The following is a 26,541-nucleotide window of genomic DNA, read 5'->3' on the forward strand; positions in this document are numbered from 1 at the left end:
TTTCCTGGAGTGCCTGCTGTGTGGAAATCCAGCTAGGGGTGCCAACCGACCCAACAAAACCCAGCTTGAACTGCTTTTCTGCCTTTAGCAACAGCTTGACCTGCAACCATTGGCAAGCAAAACTTTTCACAACAAAGAGGGAAGCATTGCCACACGCTGATGGTGCAGAGTGAAGGCTTACCCATATAACCTTTGCGCTGTGCTTTAAGGCACAGATCCAGACTTTTCAGGTCCTGATCCTGGTCCCAGCAATTTCCCTGGGAAAATCTCCAGGGACTGATGAGCTGCATCCAAGGGTACTAAAGGAGCTTGCGGATGTAATTTCAGAACCCTTGTCTATTATCTCTGAAAATTCTTTGAGAACAAGTAAGATCCCTACAGACTGGAGGCGGGCAAATGTTTTCCCCATCTTCAAAAAGAAGATCCAGGTAACTACCGAATGGTGAGCTTGACATAGATACCGGAGAAGGTCCCAGAACAGATAATTCAATAGTCGGTCTGTAAGCATTTAGAAAAGGATGCTGTGATTACTAAGCCCCAGCATGGGTTTCTCAAAAATAAGTCATGCCAGACCAATCTGATTTCTTTCTTTTTTAATGGAATTACAAACTTGGTGGATCAGGGAAATGCTGTTTTCTGTTTGCGGAATAATTTTGTGGAATAGCAATTGACTGAAAAAAAGAAGAAATAAAGCTTGTACTTAAATAATAATAATCTGTCAATTCATTGTGCATCAGTTTACAAAATACCAAAACCAAGCCAGAAGCAGGTTTTCTATGGTTTTAGAGCAGGGGTACGGAACCTCTGTCTCTCAAGATGCTGTTGGACTGCAACTAGCGTCATCCTGATGACTAGCTGTGTTTGGTCAGGGCTGGTGGAATCCAGTAACATCACTGTCCTTGTTTTGGATGAAGAGAGCATGCAGAGTCATAAGTATTGTGCTGTCTTCAGCTAAGTCCTGCTCAGAGTAGAACTACTGAAATAAAGGGACCTAAGTAAATCCTGCCCATTACTTTCAATGCATCTACTCTGAGTAGGCTTAACACGGCATACAACCCATTGTCTTAAAGAGAGGCATCCTACCTACTTGTTTGTAAAAAGGACAATGATGCCTCTGTTAAAACAGTGCTTGCCAACTGCAGTTTTTATAAGTGCTTGTATAAAAAATAATCATTTTACAGCTGGTTAAAAGCCGTTGGGGTGGTTTAATTTTTTAAAAAAATTAAAATAAAATAAAATAATCACAACAGAAACAAAATAGTTCCTCTATACTGTATATGTAAACATAAAATATAAATATAGTGTCATAATATGTAGCTGCACGGGGAAAAGTCAATTATAAGTTAAAGGGCATTGTATACATATTAGGCGTCCTTGGCTCCTATGATTCTATTTTGTTTTAAGCAGAATGTCAAATTATATGATTGAAAATCATATCTAAGGTTGAACTTTGTCTTGGGATTTTTCATTCCCATAATGAACAAGCAGACTTCATTTTTCAAAGCCATGTTCTGCTCCCAGTGCTTTATCCCATTCACTTTCATCCGATTCCAAGATGTCATCTGCTTTGATAGACCAAAAGTTTTAAATTGATTTGTATAACTGATTTTAAACAGTGCAGCCCTAATTTTCCTGCAAAGATGTGTGTTGTTCCTTGTGCTCATGCTTCCAGGTACACATCCAGAAAAGTAGTGAACATGCCCAGGGCCTTGTTTGCACATGCATGCTCATCCTTTGACTTCAGTCCTAAGTGGTGATCAGCATTTGGGTGGTTTGAGCTCTGAGCTGCCACCCTCCAAAGTGAAACTCTTCTATATTTCTGGGAGAAGATGCTTTTCTCAATGGTGCCTACTCACACCTTTAGCTGCCTGTCACGGGGCATGTGACCCAGTCGACCCTATCACGGTATGGTTGTGGGTTAATTAGGGTTGCCACGTTTCCTCTCTGGCCCTGCTCCTCTGCTTTAAAGAGCTGCCCTGGCACACAGCTCTGCAAACTCGTTCTCTTGCATTCTGTGTGCGTAAAAGTGTCACCTGCTCAACTTCTCTTTTGTAGGCCTGCTGCTTAAAAGCGCAGGAGCGGGGCTCATAAGAAAAAATTGGCAACCTTTGTTGGAAACGGGCCAGTCGTGCGCAGCTGCAGCTGGAGGAGCTGGTGGCCTCAGTGGCTGAGGCTGGTGAACTCTATAAAAATAAGCAAACAGGGAGCGCTCTGGCCCAGCGCAGCTGCCTTTTGCAGCTTCTCTAAAGCGGTAGACCCACCTCTTTCTCTCCCCCTCGCCACCCCTTTCCTCTCTCGCTCTGTCTTCTTCCTTGCCTGCCAAAAGCAGCTCGGAGTCGAGGCTGGCGTCCCCTCCACCCCAGCCCGTCCCCTCCCTCCCTTCTCCACTTTCTCCCCTCCCCTCGTCTCCTCTTTCCCCCACAAGGAAAGCACAGCCAAGCCCGTTCAGCCAATGTGATCCCCGGAAGGGTTTAGCTGGGGGTGGGGTGGGGAGGGGGCTTTCTGGGGTGGGGGGTGGAGAGAGAGAAGGAAAGTCAGTCTCTTTCCTCTTGCGCTCTCTTTCCGAAGTAGAAGCTCAGAGCCTGGAGGTGAGTGTGGGTGCCGCAAAGCCTGAGAACTGGGGAAGAAATAATAATAATTCTGCCCCAACACACACCCCTTTCCCCACGATCCGAGATCTCTTTTCTTTTTCTTTGCAGTCTTACGAAGTGCAGGTCCCCCAGAGAGGAGGCAGTTGTGGCTACACACGAGGACTGAGCCGGCCACCCTCCTCGTCCCAGGACCAAGCCGCCTGAAGGCAAGATGTCCCAGCTGTCTGTCAAAGAACATCTGGATGGGATTCTCTCTGACTTTGAAGGTAGGGCCAAGGGACCCAGGCGTCCGGGCAAAGAAGTGTCACGCTCTCGCCCTCCCCATCCATATGGTTCCTGCTAAGAGGGGGCGGGTTACAGTTCCAGAAGGCAGGGGGGTGCCTGGCTTTCCTGGAAAACTTGCAAGAGAGGGATGCACCAAATGTTAAAGTGTGGGTGGTGGCAGATCTGGGTCTGTGAAATCCAGGAAACTGCTATAAACTTGGTGCTATTTCCAATCCTCTTCTCAGAGGAGGAAATTACCAAAGCAAACCTGCTGGAGTTTGGTGCTTAATTTATTTTTAAAAAGAAAAAAGTTGGGTGAAAGTTGACCGCACAGTCACACCCTGGGTTGTGTGAAACCATGATTTTGCAGGAGTGCAGAATGCCGTATCGGGTGCTGGAAACAGTTACCTGAGCATCTCCATATTCTATAAGGTTTCTAGTCTTCATGCCTGCAAAGATATAATTGAAAGTGTGTGGACACTCCTCAGAGATCAGAATAATATTTCATGTGTGGGGTGTGTGTGTGTGTTTTGGAGCCCTTTATAGAGCCTCCCCTCCCCTTTCCACCTGGAGCTTACAAAATCAGACGAAATTATGCAAATCTGTATACATTATCCCAAGATGCAAACTGCATACATTGTGTAGGATACAAGTTTCAGCTTTCTTGGTGTAGAATTTGGATGCCGAGTGCATATTCCCACAGCCGAGTTCAAATGTGTTAAATGTAGAGTGCACGGTCTCCTGGTCAAAATCCAAAAATGCCCTCTACTGAGGCAATATTCTCTACACTGACTGACAGCAGCTCTCCAGCGTCTCCAACAGAGGATGGGGCTTTCCCTGCAGGAACTATGTAAAAAAAAAAAAAGGTTATTTGGGTACTCCAGTCAGAGTTCAGATTTGCTCATTTAGCAAGCCAGTGAAACAGGGACTCGAATAGAAACAGCGATAAACACCGCAGACTCAAGATTGCAGTTGAAACGAATCAGTCGCTTTATTGATGTGCGGTGCTTCATTCAAAGCATCTTATCTTCACATGGAAGATAATGACATTTTGAACTCTGAATCACATACAACTACATAATGCAATGTAGAGTTGGGATTGCATGAGAATAGCATTATAGTAGCACTAACAAAACAACCCATCAGACTCTGCTATCTGCTATCCTAACTGAAGATTTGGGCCCCTGATGTTCTATAGCCCATCGCACCGTGTCATGGAATATCTACGTTCTGTAGTATATTCTCATTTCTGTGTTTTGCAACATACTTAGAGTTTTGGAATAAAGTTCATGGTTACCCAGCCAGCCAGCTGGGGGGTGGGGTGGGGGAATCACATGAAGAAGAACTGAACAGATTCCAAGCAGAGAGAGGCAGAGGCAGAGGCAGAGGCAGATTCCTCTGAACATATTTTATATTAATCAGGAAGAGGATCAGGAGGCTGGAATTTTCCATCATTTATGTCAATTCCAATGTGCATGTAGGTGAACCCTCTTTTAGAGACAGACCAAGGTTGAGGAACCTACTTCAGCTGAAGGTGACATTCCTTTCTGGACAACCTCCCCAGGGCTTCATACCAGTGGTGGGTGGGGCTAAAGGCAGAAGTAGGCGGAGCAATGGATGTTAATTTTTACGTTTGTGTTTGTGTCTAAGAAGTTGGCCGGTTGCTTGCTCTGAAATGGGTTGTACCTTCTCCTGAAGGAGCAGGCGGGCAGTCAGGGAATCGCTTCTGGACCCAGCCTTTGTCCTCTGAGACTATAGGGAGGGGTGCTGGAGAATTTTGATGGAAATGGAAGCGAAAGCTGCTGGTATTTTCTTATTCATCCCATGACTGAAATGGAGATCAGACCAGTGAAAACGATTGGTAGTCTCTGTTGTTGTTGTCGATCTGCAACAGATACGTAATTATTGCATTGCGCTAAAATGAACAGTGTAGCTGTTACGGCAAAATCTGGGTGCGAGGCTGCTCTGCCACCCAGCTCATCGGACTAAGTCCGTGGGTCCCTGCGGAGGAAAATGAGCTCAGCCGGAGACAGGAGCAAGCAGCAGGAGATCCAAGTTTATTGCGCAACAGGTTCAAGGCGAGATTGAACAGCGAGAAAGGGGTGACATGAGTTTTTGAAACTCCCTCCATGTCCCAGAATACAGTGCAAAACACGTCATGAATACATTAAAGAGAGGTTTGGTTACACAGATTACATCATGAATATATTAAAGGGAGGTTGGGTTACACAGATTAACATATGGAGGAGGGAGGGGGGAATATGCAGAGCTGGAGATATGCACAGATAAACACTTCCTGGGGATGAGAAAACAATGGTCCCAAATATGCATAGTCTGCCACCTGACATTGCCTGGAGGAAAGGCTGATCAGAGCGATTTGACAGGATTAGGGTCTTAACACCTTGCTTGAGGGATTATGCTGGACAGGGGAGGTGTGATGGAGTCCTAGAGAAATTGAGCAAACTGGCACGTTGATTTTCTATGAATTTTATAGATTTTAGTCCCTTTTGACACTGACAATTGGAAATAAATGGATATATTGTAGCGAAGAAGAAGGTGAAGAAGACATGCCCCCCCCTTCCGTATCAGTAGCATAAGAATGCAATTAATTACATAAAATTCTGCCACAGCAGTCAGTAAGATGAGTAGTGCAACTTTTGTTGGAAGCTAAGGTGGCGCTGTGGGTTAAAGCCTCAGCGCCTAGGACTTGCCGATCAAAAGGTCGGCGGTTTGAATCCCTGCGGCGGGGTGCGCTCCCGCTGCTCGGTCCCAGCGCCTGCCAACCTAGCAGTTCGAAAGCACCTCCGGGTGCAAGTAGATAAATAGGGACCGCTTACCAGCGGGAAGGTAAACGGCGTTTCCGTGTGCGGCTCTGGCTCGCCAGAGCAGCGATGTCACGCTGGCCACGTGACCCGGAAGTGTCTCCGGACAGCGCTGGCCCCTGGCCTCTTAAGTGAGATGGGCGCACAACCCCAGAGTCTGGCAAGACTGGCCCGTACGGGCAGGGGTACCCTTACCTTTAAGCTTCAGAGGAATGGAAACAGCCTTTAAATGTGAACTGAATTGAATTTCTTCCCTAGACCTGGTTGTGCTCACATCCTACTTGTAGACTACTCATTGGGGTATCTGGTTGACCACTGTGAGAACAGAGTGCTGGACTGAGGGCCTTTGGCCTGATCAGGCAACCAGGTTCTTCTGGTGGTTTTCCTCCCATCTGCCCTTGTACCATCTCGCTCCCCTTCCCACAGCTTGACTTGGCCCAGCACCTGGTGTCTAGATTGAAGGCTTCTTGTGGTCAGGGACCTTGTCTTCCCATGCTAGCTAAAGCACCGTGCACATAGTGCCATAGGGATAAATGCATATAATACTTGGGAACACCATGTTGTATGGTTGGTGCATCTAGCTCGGTATTGTCTACACCGACCGACAGCAGTTCTCCAGGGTTTCTGAGTAGGTTCTTTTCTGGAGATGTTGGAGATTGAAGGTTGCATCCAACATTTCCTTGTGGACAACCTTATGGAAGCCCACAGCAGGTAGGCCACACAGGTAGGCCAGAGACAAAAGTGGGCGGGGCAAAGAATACAATAATTAATAATGAAAAATAATAATATATTTTTATTTATACCCTGCCCTCACCAGCCAGAGCTGGGCTCAGGATGGCTAGCACCAGTAAAATTACAATAAAAACATAATGGGGGGGGGACAATTTAAAATACAGGTTAAAAATACAATTTAAAATGCAGCCTCATTTTAATAATAGCCCATATATCAAAACCATAAGGGGAGGGAAACATAAGGGTCAGACTGAGTCCAAACCAAAGGCCAGGTGGAACAGCTCTGTCTTGCAGGCCCTGCGGAAAGATGTCAAATCCCACAGGGCCCTAGTCTCTTGTGACAGAGTATTCCATCAAGTCGGGGCCACTATTGAAAAGGCCCTGGCCCTAGTTGAGACAACTCTTCTGTCTGTACAGTATGCTACATTCAGCCATGCAAATGTCAAGAGGTTCCTCCATGTGCACTTGCTTCTCTACCCAGGCAAGCAAGAGGCATTGTCCCAGCTAGCCACTCAAGGAAGGGGTAGACCATGAGCAGAGATGGGTGTGACCCGTGGGAGACTCCCAAGAACCGGATACAAATGGCTGAATCCAGCCCCTGGGTCAGAGGTTCTACCCTCCCCACCTAAACTGCATAATACTCAGTATAGATCCATTGGAATTAATTCACTGATAGCTAGCTATGCTCTACTGCCACTTTCAAAGGCAGTGCACCTCAGGGTCCCAGTTTCTGGGATTCACAAGTGGGGAGACACTGTTCCTCTGCCCAGGTCCAGTTTGCTGGCTTCCCATTGGCCACTGAGATCAGGATGCTGGATCAGATGGGCCTGGTGCTTTTCAGCTCATTAGTTTCAGCAGGTCTACTCTGAGTTTGATGCCTTAGTTTGATTCAGCCTTGAACTTGGAGTCTTCTGCTTGCAAAGCAGAGTCTCCACCATTGAGCTATGGCCTCTCCCATAACTGGATGATGAAGATAATGATTATGATTCCCTAAATGATGATGATCCCCAGGGCTGTCTCATCCCTTGTCGTGATCTCAGCCGAGCCTTTGGCTTTGTCGAAAGCAGCAAGGTAAGGCTTAAACCTCTGCAAATATAGAGTGAGTGCGCGTTAATCAGAAGAAAATTTGACCTGGTGAGTGTGTGAAATATATGATGCCTTTGTGTACTTTAATGTGTTTGTATAAGGGATTTCGATATGCCAAGGGCCCTTTGGGTGTGTACTTTAAAGATGGAATTTGTGAAAAACTCCTGCAGTAGAATCCCACCCCCAACCACCTCCATTTTTTTGCTTCCACTGTTCCTGAAAGAAATATATTCACCCCACCTCTCTTTGGCACAGATGAAAATGAGCTCTGCCCAATCCAAATATCAGGGACCATCACCCTCTGCCCATCTTGATCCATCAGATATTTGGGCACCTGTGTTGGAAACACCCGCATGAGTTGGGCGAAAGGACTTCTTCACACAGCACATAGCTGGACTCTGGAATTCAATCCCACCAGGAGTGATGGCTACTCATTTGGATGGCTTCTAAGAGGATTAGAGGAAGCTGTAGAGGCTAAGTCTATCAGGGGCTACTGGTCATGGAGGCTAAATGTTCTTTCTCTCCTTTCAGAGGCACTCTGAAATGCCATTTACTGGGAACCACAAGTGGGGAGCCGGCTGTTGCATCCAGGTCCTGCCTGCAGACTCCCCATAGGCATCACCATGAAAACAGGATGCTGGGTTTTATGCCCCATTGGCCTGATCCTGCTGGCTCTGAGATATAAAACCATGCTAGTCAGTGCAGGCAGAACCGAGGGAGGCAGATGAACAGTTGGACTCTGTGTAGAGACTTGGTGAATCAGCCCATTTTGGTTCCTCACCTTTTCCCAATCTTAAATTCAGTTTTCCACATTTCCACAGCAGTTTGAAATTTATTTATTTTTATAAAGTTCTAATGAAAATTAATCAGCACTTCAGTGCAGATTTCTTCTAATGCACCCATTTGTATATGCAGTTTTGACTAAGTGCTTAACCACAATTATCTTTCCTCCACTTTTTCCAGGCATGGTCCTCGAGTTATATCTCTGTATGAGTGCGCTTTTTTCTCTCCGAAGCTTTCCTTGCAAAAACCTGCTCTTTAGAGCTTAATCAGAGCAAACAGCAATCTGCAGAAAAGCCGAATTTATATTTGCTCCGATTCAGCTTTTCTGAGCAGGTTTTTGTGGGGAAAGCTCGGGGGGGAGGGGGTGGCGGCACTGAAACACAAAGCATTAAACCTCAGCCTGGAAAGAGTGGGGGGAAAGAGTATGGATAAGCCCAAATACCTGCAAAGCAATTTCCCCTAATATAATTCATTTTTGTATGTGAGTTTCAGAACTATATGCATATTCTGTGCACATTTTACCTTAGCATATGCATATTCGTATCCATTGCTGGAGAGCTGCATTGCAAAATTTGGAGGAGTGTGAGTTTCAAAAGATGGCTGAGTTTAGGTTTTGTGTCTTATTTTGGAAAGTGCAAATTAGGTACGTTCTCCTTTGTAAATGAGCTGAATCAAATTTCTCCCCCATCCCTAACGTAGTGCAAGGCATTTTCTTATGGGGGGCTAGATGTGATAATTAAGTAGAACCTCCTCATTTCAAGGCAGTATATCTTTGAGTTCCTGAAACCGGGTAGACCGGCTACCTTCATGCTGTGCCTGTTTGATCTCTGGAATCATCTGGTTGTCTACTTTGGGAGACGAGATATGTGTGACTAGATGGACTTTAGGTCTCCGTGAAGCAGGAACAAGTGTGGCCTAGAGAGAGTTCTGAGGGCCAGATAGGAAGGTCTAGAGGGTTGTATTCAGCTCCCAGGACTGAACTTCCCTACCCTGATATAGCTATGAATGGGATGGAATGGAACCTCGAGAGCCAGCATGGTGTAGTGGTTTGAGTGTCAGACCAGGACCTGGGAGACCAGGGTTCAAATCCCCACTTTGCCATGAAATTCACTGGGTGACCTTGGGCCTCTCAACCTAACCTACCTCGCAGGGTTGTTGTGGGAGTTAAACCGCGAGAGGGAGAGCCATATATACCGCCTAGAGCTCCTTGGGGGAAATAAATACTGCTCAGCACAGTAATAATAAATAATAATAAAATTTTATTTATATCCCACCCTCCCCAGCCGAAGCCAGGCTCAGAGCGGCTAACAACAATAAAAGTAACACAACAATTAGATTAGGGCTGCACATACACCATACATTTAAAGAACCCCCCAAAAAAACCTATAATCCTGGGAACTATAGTTTAAGGCTGCTGGGAATTGTAGCTCCACAAGCAATAAAACTACCATTTCTAGCATTACTGCATGCTTGCTTTAGATGGCTGGTGTGTACACAACCCAAATGACTCCCAAGATCCCTTCCAACCACATAATTCTACGAAAACCCTTGCACAGAGCAGAGGATTCTGGTCTGGGTTGTTGGCAGTGAGCAACAGTGGTGTGTTTGGCAGGCAGCCACTCTGGAGAGCAGCTGTTTGCACACACTGGGTTGAAACGCAGGTAATTAACCCAGCCCCACCATAGCATTAAGATACCGAATTATCCTGAAGAGTCTCCACAGTGTGTGTTGGGAGGAGGGGGAGACGGCCTGTGTGTGTTCACAGAGAGCCTACAATAACCAGCTTGTCTCTGTTAAGACAGGAAGGGGGGGCGAGGGGGAGGGAGTGAGTTAGGGGGAGAGAGAGAGAGAGAGAGAGAGAGAGAGAGAGAGAGAGAGAAGGCAGAAAAGCAAAAGAACAAGCGGCTTCCAATTACCAGCTGTTGCTGTCGCAGTGTCTCCACTTCAGCATTTCACAGATTGTAATTAAGGAAAGTTTTGGAGCGGAGAGAGCGGAGGCTTACAGGCAGGGCTTCTGCAGTGCTTAGATTACAAGAATTGTTCAGGACATGGCAAAGCACAGAACAGCAAGCCCCCTTTGAGAGGGGATCCATGGGTTAGGATGATGGGGGCAGACTCATGGGGAGCATGGCTAGACAAAATGGTTGGAAGGGAACTCCTGAGGTTTTCACACAGCAGTCCAAGTATCAAAAATTGTGGAAATAAACAGGAGGCAAAAAAGGATCTGGAGAGGTGTGCAAGTCTACCAATGGGTATCAGCTATGACCATTATCTTGTGCTCACATCCTTTTTGTGGACTTCCCAGAAAATGCATCTTCTTGGCCACTGTGAGAACTGGGCTTCACTAGATGGGCTCTTCTTATGATCTTACATGCACACACAAAGTCCAGGGTTGTCGCCTTTATTTCCTGGCCCTGCTCCTGTGCCTTTTTCAGCAGGCAGGTGCTCCAAAAGGTAGCAGTTTTTCCTGACATTGAGCAAACGATGGGCAAACCAACCCCAAAGATCAGAGGAATGGAGGAACTCAACCCCCCTTTTCCCACAAACACATTTTAAAAGGCTGTGGAATATTAATCAGCCCAAAGGCCTGGGTTAAGAGGAAGTATGGATAAGCCCATAGCCACCAACTTGGATGGCTTTAAGAGAGTGGCGAGACAAATTCACAGAGAATAAGGCTGCCGATGGCTACTAGTCATCAGGGCTACATCCTATGTCCAAGATCAGAGGCGGCATGCCTCTAAATATCAGCTGCTGCTGAACAACCGGAAAAGTGGACTGTTCTGTTCATGCCCTGCCTGCTGTCTTTCCTTGAAGCTTCCTCCATTGCCAGAGGTCATTTGCCTCTGAATACCAGTTGTTGGGAATCACAAGTGGAGAGAGGCTTCTCTTTGGAGCTCCTGACTGGCCGCTGTGAGAACAGGATGTTGGACTAGGTTGCTCTAGTAGAGCTCTTCTTGTGTTAATCTTTGGTTTTCACCATGGCCACATGAAAGACAAAAGAGGACAGGCTGTGCCCAACAGGCTCTGATCTAGTCTGGGATATGCCTGAGGAAACAGCTGACTGCCATTTCCCCCAAATACAGGGCTCCATGGAAGAGTATACGAAGAGAGGAAGCAGCCTTATATTGAGTCAGAACATTGGTTCATCTAGTTCAGTATTCTCTACAGTGATGGTTTCAGACAGGAATCTCTCCCAGCCCAACCTGGAAGTGCTGGGGATTGCATCTGGGACCTTCTGCATGGGAGGCTGTTGCTCTTCCTGAGTCCTGTGGCCCCACACTGCAGGGGTTTGTGTGGCGGTATAGAATGGTGTTTTCTCAGCCTTCCCCTCCCACAAATGTGTGATATGGTGTCAGAAGAACCACTATTAGATAGTTTCTGGCTATGAGTTAGTGGAGTGCAAAGTGCTTTAAATTGAGCCACCTTTCTCTCCCCTAATTTTTTTTAATGCAAGATTTTAGTCCTTGGCTGTAAAGGTGTGTTTGAAAGTATGTGAGTTTTAACCAGGCATTGCCCACACACTTTGAGAAGGCTAGAAGCCGTAGCTCTGAGGACTAAAAAACCTTTCTTCTCAAGAAGCAGAGTTCTGCACCCACTGCATTCTTCTTCTGCATTTTCCTCTGCTCCTGGAGAACTGTGAAGACACTTTGCCATGAGTTTCAAGGAGCGTGTATGTGGGCGATCCTGTTGAGCTGATGAACAGACTTCCTTTCCCCCTGGCTGCTGTGGATCACGGCAACCATGTGGGGGCAGGAAAAGGAGACGGGTTGGGGGAAGCCATCCCATCTAGAAACCCTTTGCTCACCAAGCGCGAGCAAGTGTGTGCAATACTGTTATTGCTTCCAAAGGAATGCACCCACACCTATAATTACTGGCATTAACCTTTCAGCCATCAGTCCTCTCCATTGCTAGGGAAGCCACATTCCAGAGATTGAGTTGCATTCGCTGGGTCAGGCCAGAACGAGTACAAAACAACAGCAACAACAACAACAACAACAACAAATAATCTCAGTTCTGGATGGGTTGCAGAGGAGTAGAGGAATAGCTGCTGTTAAATGCACAATTTCTCGGGGCCAGATTACTGCTACTGATAAAAATAATAATTTATAATAATAATAATTTATTATTTATACCCCACCCACGTGGCTGGGCTTTTTTTGCCCTACCTGTATCAGCTCCAGAAACAGCCTCTGTCGCCACACAAGCAGCAGCAGTGGTCATCAATGTAGGGATAGACCAACCATTACTTTTCTGCACCCCAATTCTGTTCCTGAAGGTGGTCGGGAAGGATTGCATGGAGAGAAAGAGAGAAAAGCAGCTGTGTTGTTTGTCTGTGGGTGGTGGTTTGAGAGCTCAGTGGCAGAAACATCTGGCCTCTGACAGTGGAGCAGCAGTGGCTGGTGACCATTGGGAATACTAGGGCAGAAGGCAGAGAGTTCAAGAAGAGGGAAAGCCAGAGCCAATAACCAGCAGAGGCAGCCCCTGACTGGTTGCAAGCAAAAAGGCAGGGAGGTGGGAAGAGGCTAAAGCTGATGGGGCGCTGGCCCCATTTGCACTCATGGATTAACCTCCAAAGCAGTGGAGGTGCAAAACGGCACTTGAAGAAGGTGCAAAGCAGGGCTGGTGAGTGATGTGACCTGGATAAATTGGGTGCAGACTGGGAATAATCCCAGGAGCATTCAGCTCCTGGATCTGAGGTTCCCGTTGGAGTATTTCACTGATAAATAAAACAGGAACACTCCTGTAACACCCCAAAAACCCACATCTCATCTCTCGGCCTGTTTTGCTTCCCTCTGTTTTTCTTCACTGACTCACAGCCATATTCATTTAACTCTGCAACATAGAACGGTGCCTTTATATTGAGTGAGATCACTGGTCCATTTAGTTCAGTATTGCTTGCGCTGACTGGTAGCAGCTCTCTGGGGATTCAGACTGGAATCTCTCCAAGCCCAACTTGCATAGGCCAGGGATTGAACCTGGGTCCTTATGCATGCAAAACAGATGCTCTGTCCCTGAGCCTTGGCTCTTCCCCACCCTGCAATGGAGCAGGTTAAAAGCCGGGTGGTTGCAGGGTTTAGAAAGGCTGTCTTGGTTGGCGCCCAGTCCTGAGAGGCTGCTGGATTGACACGCACGCTGCATGTGTGTCCGGCACGAGAGGTTGAGGAGCCCCCTGGCCCTCCAAGTCGGCCTTTTGATTCTGTGTTGACAATGACAAAGTGTTTTGTGCCACCCCCTCGGCCTAGTTCAGGGGTCAGCGCAGAGTCGCCAGGGGTTCGACCTCTGAGGGCAGCGCAGGGCAAAGTGCAGAAATGGATTCCTCTCCTCGCCCCGAGGGAGGTAGTAAATGTTATAGTTTGTGATGGACACTCCAGCCGAGCAGGTAGAGGCCAAGGCGGCTAGAGGAGGGGAACAAAAAGAAAGAAATGGTTTTCTTGACATTCCTACAGGAGAAGGCTTGCAACTCAATGGTAAGAGCATCTGCTTTGGATGCAGAAGGTCCCAGGTTCAATCCCCAGCATCTCTAGGTAGGACCAGGAGAGACCCCCTACCTGAGACCCTGACGAGCTGCTGCCAGTCAGTGTAGACAGTATTGGGGTAGATGCACCATTGGTGTTATTCAGCATACTAGAGGGCTGCAGCTGAGTGGTAGGACACCTGCTTTGCATGCAGAAGGTCTCTGGTGTTCCTATGCTGCTAGGCAAGTAGGAATCTCCTCCAGACCACCAGACACACAGGGTTGTTTCCAATGTTAGTCCTACTCAGAGTAGGCCCGTTAAACTTAATGGTCATTATTTAGAGTCAGTGGGTCTAGTCGAGTAGAAGTTAGATACAACACAGAGGAGATTATTATAAATCACTAACATAAACTTGCTTCAGACATTCGTTGTTGTCTTTGAGATTTATCTGGGTTCTTGTAGTCTTTCTTATTTTTTGCAAAGCCAAGGCTACAATTCTACACGTGCTGGCCTGGGAGCAAGACTCATTCAGCTCATAGATATGGACAATATTTCTTGTTTGGGGTTGGCTTGTTGTGGTGGGGGCTTGTGGAAGGTGGAGGAAATCTTTGGGTGGTGCAAATAAATTGGAATGGTCAAGCATCAGCTTGGGACGTTTTAGCTTAGAGAAAAGGCAAGTTAAGAGGAGACACGGTAGAAATTTATGAAATGTACACATGGCATGGAGAATGTGGATAGAGAAGAGTATTGCTCCCTCTCTGAAAAGCCCGGATCTTGTGGAGATCCATCGGGACAGATAAAAGAAAAACCTTCATCATGCAATGCATAGTTAATCTATGGAACTCTCTGCCACAGGAGGCAGTGGTGGCCGCCAACTTGGATGGCTTTAAAAGAGGGTTAGCCAAATTCATGGAGGAGAGGGCTTATCGAAGGCAGCAATGCTTCTGAATACCATTTGCAGGAAGCCTCAGGAGAGTTGGGTACTCTTGTGCTCAGATCCTTCCCACAGGCATCTGAGTGGCCATTGTGAGAACAGGATGCTGGACTAGATAGGCCAGCATGCTCTTAAGTTTGCTTTGCCTTCCTGCCTGAGCAAAGCTCCTTCCCTCCTCACCAGGTGGCTGGTTCCTAGGTGAGACATGGCAGCGCACATTCCAGGCCCAGCCAGTATTCATTTAGCAGCGCCTTGGGCTTGTTGGAGCAAGCTCTCACGCCTGCTTGACTCCAACAGGAAACCCCTCTTGTGCCCTTCCTTCCAGGTGGAACCTCACCTTCTCTTTGATTAGCTTGGAAGATCCACTTTCACCTCCAAAAGCCACAGGGCTGGCGAGGAAGCAGATCAGCTGCAAGGACACCTGCATGTACCTCTGTGAGCCTTTGGTGAGCCTGTCAGGCCAGAGAACCTTCCAGCATATAATTGAACCCATGTGGCTGATGAACTGGGGCAGAGGGGATTCTCTGGGACAGAGATTGCTCCAGAGCTGGGAGTGTGTTGGGAATGAGGAGTCTCTGTCCTATCAAGCCAGTGAGTGGGGGAGAGTACAGTGGTACCTCGGGTTAAGAACTTAATTCATTCTGGAGGTCCGTTCTTAACCTGAAACTGTTCTTAACCTGAGGTACCACTTTAGCTAATGGGGCCTCCCGCTGCCCCCGCACAATTTCTGTTTTCATCCTGAGGTAAAGTTCTTAACCTGAGGTACTATTTCTGGGTTAGTGGAGTCTGTAACCTGAAGCGTCTGTAACCTGAAGCGTCTGTAACCTGAGGTACCGCTATAGGTTTCAAGAAGGACTGTGGGGCTTGCCAGCTGCTGTTTCCTGCCTCTGCCATCAGTGCTGGTTCTGACTTCTAAAAAGTCTATCGCAGAAAAGTCCAGCGGTGAGTGCTTGCCATTCCTTTAGCACAATTTATTTCATAAAATTTATACACTGCTTGAACGTAAAACAGGAAAAAAACTCAAAAGAGTTGCAGTGTTAAAACCACCTCAGTCCATGAAGCACACTGGATACCCAATAAACTGTAGTAAAAGGCACAAGGAGATAGGATAATAATATATGAAGGAAGGAATAACAAATAAAGTGAATAACGCAATAATAACAAAAATAATAGAAGATTGCACATGGGTGGAGGGAAATACTGGGCTGTTGGGGAGGGAGGTGAAGGGATTAATTGAAATTGTTAAAGATTGGTATAGGACTTAGAGATTAAATTTTCATAAAGATTCTGTAAGGAAAGCAGAAAGCAGCAAGAAATATCAAGTAAAGGTATCGGAGAGGAGATCAGTGTAAATGAAAACATGAGACTTATGGTTTTGTTACATATGATTTTATTTTGGAGTTGTTTGTTGTAAAGAATGTATATTATGCGAATAAAATTATAAAGGACCATCAGAGACTGATACTGAAGAAGTAGAAAGGGGGGAAATAAACAAACAAACAAACAAACAAACAGACTGTAGTGTCTACACAGCCTAACATCTCTTTGAAAGGTTCTTAACCAACCCTGCTGCCTTGGGGAATCCTTCTGTTCCTACTGCTGAATGGGACCAATATATCTGCTCCCCAAGTCCGGCCCTGATGGTGCCACTGCCTTACACAGCCTGGGAGGAAATACATTGCTGGCTATACTGAAGTTTAGCTGCATCTTCTCCAATCCATTGTTTGTTTAGGGTATGCAGTCCTGTCTCTCCTGCCTCCAGCAGGCAGTGGCGTTCCCATCCCCACCAGGGAGAATTCAAACAGCCTGGCAAAAAAGGCAGCATCACATTTCAGAAGCTGTCAGCGGCGCTGACGGATGGCTGGAGTCCCCTTGGGCTAGGATGCTGGCATCGCCGGACACCAGCTGGCGCTTCAAACACTGCGCCCGGGAAGCCCTGGCGCTTTGAGGGTGTAGCCCTCTCCATCCCTGAGGCTCTGGGTGGCTTGTAATTGGAAAGTGCATACCAAGAGGGCAGCACATGGGGCTCTTTAGCTTAGAGAAAAGGGCAGGGAGAGGTGACGTGATGGAAGGTTATAGAATTATGCCTGGCATGGAGGAAGTGGGCAGAGTGAAGTTTTTCTCCCTCTCTCACAGCACTAGAACTCATGGGCGTCCAATGAAGCAGAATGCTGGAAGATTCAGGCCAGACTTTCTTCCTGCAGCACAGAGTTAGCCTTTGGAACTCCCTGCCACAGGAGGCAGGGATGGCCACCAACTTGGATGGCTTTAAAAGAGGATCCCATCTGCTGGAAATAGCAGGAGGAGAGAGGGCTCTTGTGCTTGAGGGTTCCCTGCAGGCATCTGGTTGGCCACAGTGAGAACTGCATGCTAGACTAGATCATAGCTATCAACTTACAGATTTGAAAATAAGGGACCAGCAGCCTCGAAAATAAGGGATCAGCAGCCAAAATAAGGGATTTTCCGGGCACAGGTATGTTCAACTTCTGAGCCCCTCTGAGCCAAAGGCAGGAAGCCCAGCCAGCATCCAAACGAAGCCTCATCACTAAGGCACAGCAGCGGGACATGGCGCTGGGATAAGGGACTGTCCCGCCAAATAAGGGACGCTTGACAGCTATGGACTAGATGGACCACTGGCCTGATCCAGCAGGTTCTTCTTACGTGGTACATACGCAGCCAATTTTTATTTTACCTTTTACCAAAAAAAAAAAAAAATGCATATTCCCCCTCCGTCAGCCAGAGATTCCCCATCCCTGGTGAAAAAGATAGGAATCTAGACCTCAGCCATCCCAATCGCCACATGCATTTTTGGCCTCTCCTCTCGCAAACTGCGAACTCTCGTTTGCCCCAGTTGCCCTGGTTAAACTGGGGCAGCCACGAAAGAAACGAGGAGGGAAACAGTTCAGGGAGCCAGATCTGATTACTCGGGGATGCCTCAGGCAGGATCCTTTACATGCTGCGGCTGGAGGTGAATAAAGCGGTTACTGTGTTGTTGCTCCCCCTGCCCCCGGGAGGCATTTTGAAGCAGATGACACAGATACGGTATCGCAGGGGAGATAAAACACAGCAAACAATTAGATGCAGGAGATTAGAGGCCTCAGGAGTAGATCCAAGAGTCGACTCTGGTTTCCCCTTTGGGAGATGCTAACAAAACCGTCTGTTTGAAGGAGGCAGCCAATAGGGGAGCCTGCCTGCCTCTTGCCAGCTCTCCCTTCCTCCCTCTAGTTCGCTGAGAGAGCACCTGCTTGCAGAGGGTCCCAGAATCAATTCCCAGGTAGGGCTGGGAATCTTCCCTCTCCGAAACCCTGGGGAGCCACTGCCAGTCAGTGTGGAAAATAATGATCTAGATGGACTGCTGGTCTGTCTCAGTATAAGGCAGCTTCTGAATTAATATAGCCCTTGAGCCAGAACCATGAAGACTAGATTCTTACTTTACTTTGAGCAAAGGCTCCAAGTGCTAGAGTATTTGCTTTGCATGCAGAAGGTCCCAGGTACAATCTCCAGCCACTCTGGATAGAGCTGGGAGAGATTCCTTGCCTTGAAACCCTGGAGAGCTGCTGCCAGTCAGTGTAGACAATACTGAGCTTGATGGACCAATGGCCTGATTCAGTGCAGTGCTGCTCCCCTACATACACACAGCGATAAAAGATGAGTGGTATCCAGTTAAGGTCACACCCACAGCACACATTTAAAACTCTCTTATAATCCTTGAATAGGCATGACTTACCCAAAAGAATATTGTTATGGGTCCTGGGAACTGTAGTTTCATGAGGGGTCTCATAACAGCTCTCATAAACTCTTAACAAACTACAGTTCACAGGGTTCTTTGGGGGAGCTATGGCTGTTCAAGAGCTGCAGTCAGATGACAGCTTTTCTTTTCCTTGCCAGTGACTCAAATGCTCTTTAGAAGAGGGATCTACTGCTCCAGGTGTGAATGTGGGATGCTTTCTGGCCTCTAAGTTTCTGCATGAGTCCAAAAGCCTGCAAGACCTCAATAATAATAATAATAATAATAATAATAATAATAATAATAATTTATTATTTATTATTTATACCCCGCCCATCTGGCTGGGTTCCCCCAGGCACTCTGGGCGGCTTCCAACAAAACACTAAAATACAATAACCTATTAAACATTAAAAGCTTCCCTAAACAGGGCTGCCTTTAGATGTCTTCTAAAAGTTTGGTATTTTTCTAAATATTTGGTATTTAGTTATTTTTCTCTTTGACATCTGGTGGGAGGGCGTTCCACAGACTGGGCGCCACTACCGAGAAGGCCCCCTGCCTGGTTCCCTGTAACTTGGCTTTTCGCAGTGAGGGAACCTCCAGAAGGCCCTCGGCGCTGGACCTCAGTGTCCCGGCAGACTAGGAAAGAGGCATGCGACCCTCCGAAAGGTTCTTGAGTTGACACTGCACTCCAGTCACATCTGCACTGAAACCTTGGGTACCTGAACTGTTTTCTATGGAGCAGCAATCACTTCTCCACCAGGGAAGAAGGTGAAATCTGCATGTGTTGTTCTGTCTGCTTTTGTCTCTGGGCTCCAATCACCACTGTCATTTGGCCCTCGGAAGGATTTGCGGCCCTTAGGGCTGGAAAAAGAATGTGGTCCTTTGCATTCTGGGTGCTTGTCTACCTAATGGGTAACTTCTTCTTATCTTCTCCAGCCCTCAAGAGGTCCTTTGATATGGAAGATGCTGAAGAGGTGAAGGCTTTCCCACCTTCCTCCCCACCTAGGTCGCCCCTGGGCCCAAGCCCACCTGGTGTCATCCACTCCACAGGCAACGGAGAAGGGAAAAGGTTGGGGGCCCCTATCCAGCCCATGTACCAAGCCCACATCAGCCTGAGCTCCAGCCCCAGCCCAGCCCACAGCCCCATTCTCAAGTCAAGAATCGGGAGCAGTCTCTCTTTCAACCGAGGCACCACCCACCTGCCTCGGGCCAATGGAACCAACCTTAACAGGGTCTCGTCCTTCCAAACACGGCTAAACCCCAACGGGCTCTCTTCATCCTTGGGGCCAGAAAGCGACAACGAGAGCCTCCACAGCTCTTCCTCCAGCTTGGAGTGCCCTGTGGCCTCTAAAGGCCCCCGGAGCAGCACCCAGCAATCCGAATCTCTGGGAATCGGGGGCTCCCACCTCCCTAGTCCCATCCTAAAGAAGTTCTCCTCTTACGGCAACGTCTTCCATGCCGAGGTTGGCCGACCCATCCGGCAAGTCTCCAAGGCCACCGCGAACCACAGCTCTTTGCCGTCGCTTGACCTGCACATTGCCGAAGACCAGGGACCCAGCCCGACGCTCTGCTCCACGCCAAACATGGACCCTGCCATCCTTCGGAGCTCCAGCAAACACAACTGCGTCTCCCCACTGCCGAAGAACAGCCTTCTGATAAGAAAGGAGTCCCCCGTTCCTCCCTTGGAGGTAAGCCAGTTGGCATCTGGGAGCCCTCCTTGTGTGGTCCCCAGGCAGACGACGAAGTTGCAGAAATTTCCCATCAGCCTGGATGGGTTGACTGGGAAGACTCCGGAGAGTATCGTTCCAGCAATGGTGACTGACTCTAGGCCCAGACCATTATCTAAAGCACAGCTTCAGGTGAGTCTTGGTTCCAGCCCCGGAGTGTCCCACCAACCCCAAGAAGTGGCCGGGGAGGATAAAGCTGTCATCAAGGACAGTGTTTCCCTGCCGCCATCTTCTGGAACAGTTTCAGGGAGAGGAGGCAGTGAGGGTTTGGCAGTAGCGCCTCAGGCTGCTTCCTTCCGGCTGGTGTCAGAGCCTCGCATAGCACAGGTCACTTCTCAGCCCTCCTCTCTTGGGTACCAAGCGACGGGGCCTCCACAAGGTATCCCAGCTGTACCCATCCTGAGAGAATGCAGCGGTGCCCCAGCTGAGAGGATCGACTCAGCTTTCTCCCAAGAGGCATCCAAGCTTCAGACTCTGCCGTCGTCTTCTTGCACAAGGGAAGGTCTCCTTGTGGGAACAAACAGGCCTCTAGAGGTGTCCCTGGAGAAGAAGGATTTACAAGACATATTGAAGGAAGGTAAGTGGAGTCACTGCATAAGTTCTGCCTGGATTAAAAAATAAATAAATCCCTAATGCTCTTCCTCTGGTAAATCAGGTATTTTGAGAGCCTCCAAAAGAGGTTCAGTAGTTTCGGGAGAGCTTATTTGGTGCCTCCGAGTTGCGGTTTTGGGGACGCGGGTGGCGCTGTGGGTAAAAGCCTCAGTGCCTAGGGCTTGCCGATCGAAAGGTCGGCGGTTCGAATCCCCGCGGCGGGGTGCGCTCCCGCTGCTCGGTCCCAGCGCCTGCCAACCTAGCAGTTCGAAAGCACCCCCGGGTGCAAGTAGATAAATAGGGACCACTTACTGGTGGGAAGGTAAACGGCGTTTCCGTGTGCTGCGCTGGCTCGCCAGATGCAGCTTTGTCACGCTGGCCACGTGACCCAGAAGTGTCTCCGGACAGCGCTGGCCCCCGGCCTCTTGAGTGAGATGGGCGCACAACCCCAGAGTCTGTCAAGACTGGCCCGTACGGGCAGGGGTACCTTTACCTTTTTTTAGTTGCGGTTTTAATTTCTGCAGTGGTATGTTGAGGTCGCTGTGGAATTAAAGGCCACCCTCACGCCATACTTTTAAAACCACTGTGATACCACTTTAAACTGCCGTGAGTTCCCCCAAACAATTCTGAGAGCTGCAGTTTGTTAAAAGGTGCTGAGGGTTTTTAGGAGACTGCAGTTTTCCTCGCAGAGCTGCTATTCACAGAGCAGCTTTACAGTCAATTCCTCTTCCCAGGAAACTCTAGAAATTGTAGCTCTATGAGGGAAATAGGAGCCTAGCGACTATCAGCACCCTTAACAAACTCTGGGGATACTTTAGGGCAGGCATGGCCAAACTTGGCCCTCCATATGTTTTTGGGACTACAACTCCCATCATCCCTGACCACTGGTCCTGTTAGCTAGGGATGATGAGAGTTGTAGTCCCAAAAAAACATCTGGAGGGCCAAGTTTGGCCGTGCCTGCTTTAGGGGAAGCCATGGCTCTTTAAAGTGGTAGCATAGTGGTTTAAATGTATGGTGCAGCAGTGAGAGAAGATGAGGGACCAAAGCAAAAATTAGTGATGGTGGTGGCCCTGACTAGTGATGCCTGGTGCTGGCATCTCAGTGCTGACACCTGCTGTCTAGGTCCAGCTGTGTGGGGACAGGCTGCTGGTTGTTTGTGACAAAGGGGAGGTGCTCTGTATGTGCCCAGGAGCACTTTATTTCCTTTTCTGTTTCACCCAATTCAGAAAGCTGAGCTATGTAGCTTAGCCTCACTCCAGAACTTGCCATTTATAGTACACACAGAGAGATTCCTTTGCAGTTTCATCTTCTCACATCCTCCTTTGCCCCAGGCAATGAATTTTTAACCCAACAACGCATTTAACGTCTCTCTCTCTCCAAAACCTGCAGACGAGGTATGAGCCCCACCCAAGGAAAGGAACAAAAAGTCACACGTTTCGAGGGGCGTCCGTTCCTCGCCCTCTGTTCTCGGCTCTGTCTGTGGCATATGGAGTTGTTTTCAAGCAACCATTGCTTCTGGAAAGAGACCATCAGCAGTGCTTGTCAGTCTTTACCTCCTTGCCCCAACCCCTCTGGCTGCAAAGTGTCTCACTTCCAGTGGTCTTGAGAGAGTGGGGGAAAGAGGGGCTGTTTCACCCAGGACCAGTGGCCTGGTGGTGTGGTTTTGAAGGACATGAGTTCATCATGACAGCCCACAGCCATGCGTCCCACAAGAAATCAAACAGTGTAGGCAGGTATGTTGGTTCAGTATTACACACAAAAAGACAGCAGTACGTAGCACAATACCTAATTTATTAAGACTAGCATGACTGCAATCCTTACGCATATTTCCCTGAGAGTAATTGCCGCTGGAACTCAGCAGCGGCTGGTTCCTGTTGCATCGGTGCAACTTGTGAAACCCTTGAGCTTCCCACTCGCGTCCATTGTTAATATTTTTTGCATTGAGTTTTCTAAAAAGAAAACAAGAAATACGACCGATCAATACAAACTACGTCATAATCAGTCAAGGCAATGTGTTCTGTACAGGAAAGTGGGAGAAGGGGAAGGGGGAAATGTTTGGTGGCGCAGACCAACCCAGTGCTTGAACATTCGAGCAAATAAGGAGTCTGTGTATCAGAGAACTTCCCATCTTTCTTGTGTTGATGGAAGGCCACCTTCTCTTCGCTGCCAGTTGAGACATCCTCCATAGCCCTTGGCCCCATGGCTGTTCCCAAGCCGCCCACTTCCATACACACCAATCCCCAATAGCTCAGAGGTAGAGCATCTCCCTTGCATGCCGAAGGACCCAGGTTCAATCCCCAGCTTCTCCAGGTAGGGATGGGAAAGAAGACTCAATAGTGAGCTAGTCTGGGCCCAATGGCCTGACTCAGTACAAGACAGCTGACCATGTTCCTATTTAAATCAGCCCTTTGTTCAGAACCCTGAAGACGTGGTTTCTTTTTAGGACATGGGCTGTAACCCCATGGTGGAGCACATGTGTTGCTTGCAGAAAATAACCAGCCTATCTAGATAGTGACAGCCTGGAGAACCACTGCCAGGCAATGCCAGCACTACTGAACTAAAAGGAACCAATGACATGACTTGGTAAAGAAGAAGAAGAAGAAGAAGAAGAAAGACCTACACTGGCTCCCAGTACATTTCCGAGCACAATTCAAAGTGTTGGTGCTGACCTTTAAAGCACTAAATGGCCTAGGTCCAGTGTACCTGAAGGGAGCATCTCCAACTCCATGGTTCTGCCCGGACACTGAGGTCCAGCACCGAGGGCCTTCTGGCGGTTCCCTCGCTGCGAGAAGCCAAGTTACAGGGAACCAGGCAAGAGGGCCTTCTCGGTAGTGGCACCTGCCCTGTGGAACGCCCTCCCATCAGTTGTCAAAGAGAAAAATACAGTAACTACCAAACTTTTAAAAGACATCTGAAGGCAGCCCTGTTTAGGGAAGCTTTTAATCTTTAATACATTACTGTATTTTAGTGTTTTGTTGGAAGCCGCCCAGAGTGGCTGGGGAAACCCTGCCAGATGGGCGGGGTATAAATAATATATCAATAATAATAATAATAATAATAATAATAATAATAATAATAATAATAATTTTTTTTTATTTATACCCCGCCCTCCCCAGTCAAGGCCGGGCTCAGAGTGGCTTACAAGCAATAATAAAAACAAGTTGAATGATTACAACTTAAAAACAAAATTAAAATACAACATTAAAATAACATCATCATCATCATTATTATTATTATTATTATTATTATTATTATTATTATTAAATTTATACCCCGCCCTCCCCAGCCAGAGCCAGGCTCAGGGTGGCTAACACCAGTAAAATTACAATAAAAACATAATGGGGGGTGGAAACAATTTAAAATACAGGTTAAAAATGCAATTTAAAATGCAGCCTCGTTTTAAAAGTAGCCGATAGATGAAGACCATAAGGGGAGGGCAACGTAAGGGTCAGACTGAGTCCAAACCAAAGGCCAGGCGGAACAGCTCTGTCTTGCAGGCCCTGCGGAAAGATGTCAAGTCCTGCAGGGCCCTGGTCTCTTGTGACAGAGCGTTCCACCAAGTCGTATGCAGCTTCCAAAGTTCCTGCGAGGATGCTGAGTGCTGATGCGTTCCCTGTCCCGATCCCCTGTGATACTCCAGCCTCTGTGGCCAGAGGCAGGGTTTCTCCAGCAGACAGACATGAAAGGGGTTCCCCCAAAGGGCAGGAAGTTTGGAAGCCACTGCTTTTAAGATGAGCCACCCAGCTGTTTTCCCTGCAGGAATGAGGGGTGCAGCTGGACTATCAAGGTAGCTTGCAAGTCACTGAGGAGCCTCCGTCTCCAGAATGTCAGACTTTCCCCTAAACCCATTATTCATCTCAGGGCCGCTCTAGGCTTCCTCTCTCTTCAGAGGACACTATGTAGGGGGAATCTGTCAATTTCAGCTTCTCTCAGTTTCTCATGTTTCCAATCTTCACTTCTTCACATTTCTACATCACACACACACACACACACACACACACACACACACCCCTCATGAAAATTCATCAGCATGTTCATGTGAATTTCTCCTAACATACGCATTTTTGCTTCATGTGCACATTTCTGCAAGCTGTTTCCCCTCATGCAATGCTTTTCTTTGTATGTTAGGTCCGCCAATATATATGTGTTTTATGCACAGTTTACCCACATACAGTGGTACCTCGGGTTACATACGCTTCAGGTTACAGACTCCGCTAACCCAGAAATAGTGCTTCAGGTTAAGAACTTTGCTTCAGGATGAGAACAGAAATCGTGCTCTGGCGGCGCGGCAGCAGCAGGAGGCCCCATTAGCTAAAGTGGTGCTTCAGGTTAAGAACAGTTTCAGGTTAAGAACAGACCTCCGGTCCGGAACGAATTAAGTAGTTAACCTGAGGTACCACTGTATACGGATATTTTGGTAATGCATTACATGGCCGCACACTGCAGAAATGCATTGCAAGTTTACATGGAGAAGTGTGAATTTTGGAAGACAGCCTTGTTTCACATTGCATATTGTTTTTGGAAAGGGTGGGTTAGGGAGGTTCGATTTTAGATGCAGACTGAATGACTTTCTCCCCATCACTAGAGAGGACACTGGGTCACTTGGAAAGAAGGCCAGGCCTTGGGCCACTTTGCTGCCTGTTCTCCCTTCCCTCGGGGTCAGCCATAGTTTCTGCTCATAGCTTTTCGATGAGGCAGATCTCGGTCAGTGTCTGGATGGAAACTGGAGGAAGTTTACTTTCCAGAGCTTCCTCATATTTGAGGCATTAGGAGGACAAAGCGGTTCTCTGTTCCAGTTTCTTCTGTGTCATGTTGGCTGCACAGCCCCTTGTCTCTTGAGTTTTGGAATGTGCTGGGTCTCTCCCCTCACAGACTGCTCAGACAGGAACCAACCAAAAAAAATCAGCCTAGTCTGGTATCCTGTTTTCCCACAGTGGTCAGCACAATGCCTTGGGGAAGCCCAATAGTCCCGGTATTCAGTGGTTTACTGTCCCTGGAGCTGGAGGTTCCATCTAATTGTTAGGCATGATCCAGAGCCCCAAGCAAAATTTCATTTCCATTTCCAAGCCTCCACTGATTTTTGGCAGCAGTGGAATTTACGTATTTTTCGCTCTATAGGACGCACCCGACCAAAGGACGCACCCAACCATAGGACGCACCTTGTTTTAGAAGGGGAGAAGAAGAGAAAAAAATTCTCCCCCTCTCTGCTCAGCACCCCTTCAGCGAAGCAGCAGGAGAAACGGAGCCCCTTCCATTTCTCCTCCCACTTAGGCTGAAGGGGCGCTGCACAGCTCTCCCTCTCTGCTGAAGCCAGGAGAGTCTTGCTCTCCTGGCTTCAGCAAAAGGAACCTGAAGCCTCCGGAGCACAGCGGGAACTCGCACTGTGCTCCGAAGACTTCAGGCGGCTATCCCTGAAGCCTGGATAGCAAGAGGGGTCAGTGCGCACCGACCCCTCTTGCTCTCCAGTGGCCAGACCCTGTATAAGGTAGCTCCCTAGGTTTCCTATGTGTACTGCATAATTTTATCCAGCCCTCTTCTAGAGCTGTCTAAGCAATGTGGTCATCACTACATCTTGTGGCCCAGAGTTCCATAAGTTATTTACTGAAAACGTTCTTCCTTTTGCCCACCCTGAGTCTCCTGTAAATCAGTTGCATTAGATGGCTCTAAAATCTAGTTAGGGGATAGGGAAACTCGGCCCATCATCCCTGACCACTGGTCCTGTTAGCTAGGGATCATGGGAGGCCAAAAACATCTGGAGCGCCGAGTTTGCCTATGCCTGCCCTATCTACTTCGTCCATGCCTGCATAATCAACTTCAGTAATGTGCCT

General features: G+C 47.9%; 1 protein-coding gene across 1 annotated transcript in view; it reads left to right on the forward strand.

The window, feature by feature from the left end:
* The first annotated feature begins 2,495 nt into the window (after positions 1 to 2,495).
* SEPTIN12 (septin 12) overlaps positions 2,496 to 26,541 on the forward strand; it is a 75,327-nt gene continuing 51,281 nt past the window's right edge. Inside the window, exons 1-3 of the mRNA XM_079952493.1 lie at positions 2,496 to 2,588; positions 2,724 to 2,857; positions 19,332 to 20,699. Of these exons, the coding sequence (XP_079808619.1) occupies positions 2,803 to 2,857; positions 19,332 to 20,699 (1,423 nt within the window). The 5' untranslated portion in view covers positions 2,496 to 2,588; positions 2,724 to 2,802. The remainder of the gene's footprint in view (positions 2,589 to 2,723; positions 2,858 to 19,331; positions 20,700 to 26,541) is intronic.

The sequence above is a fragment of the Podarcis cretensis genome (genome assembly GCF_951804945.1).
Source record: "Podarcis cretensis genome assembly, chromosome: 14".
NCBI lineage: Eukaryota > Metazoa > Chordata > Lepidosauria > Squamata > Lacertidae > Podarcis > Podarcis cretensis.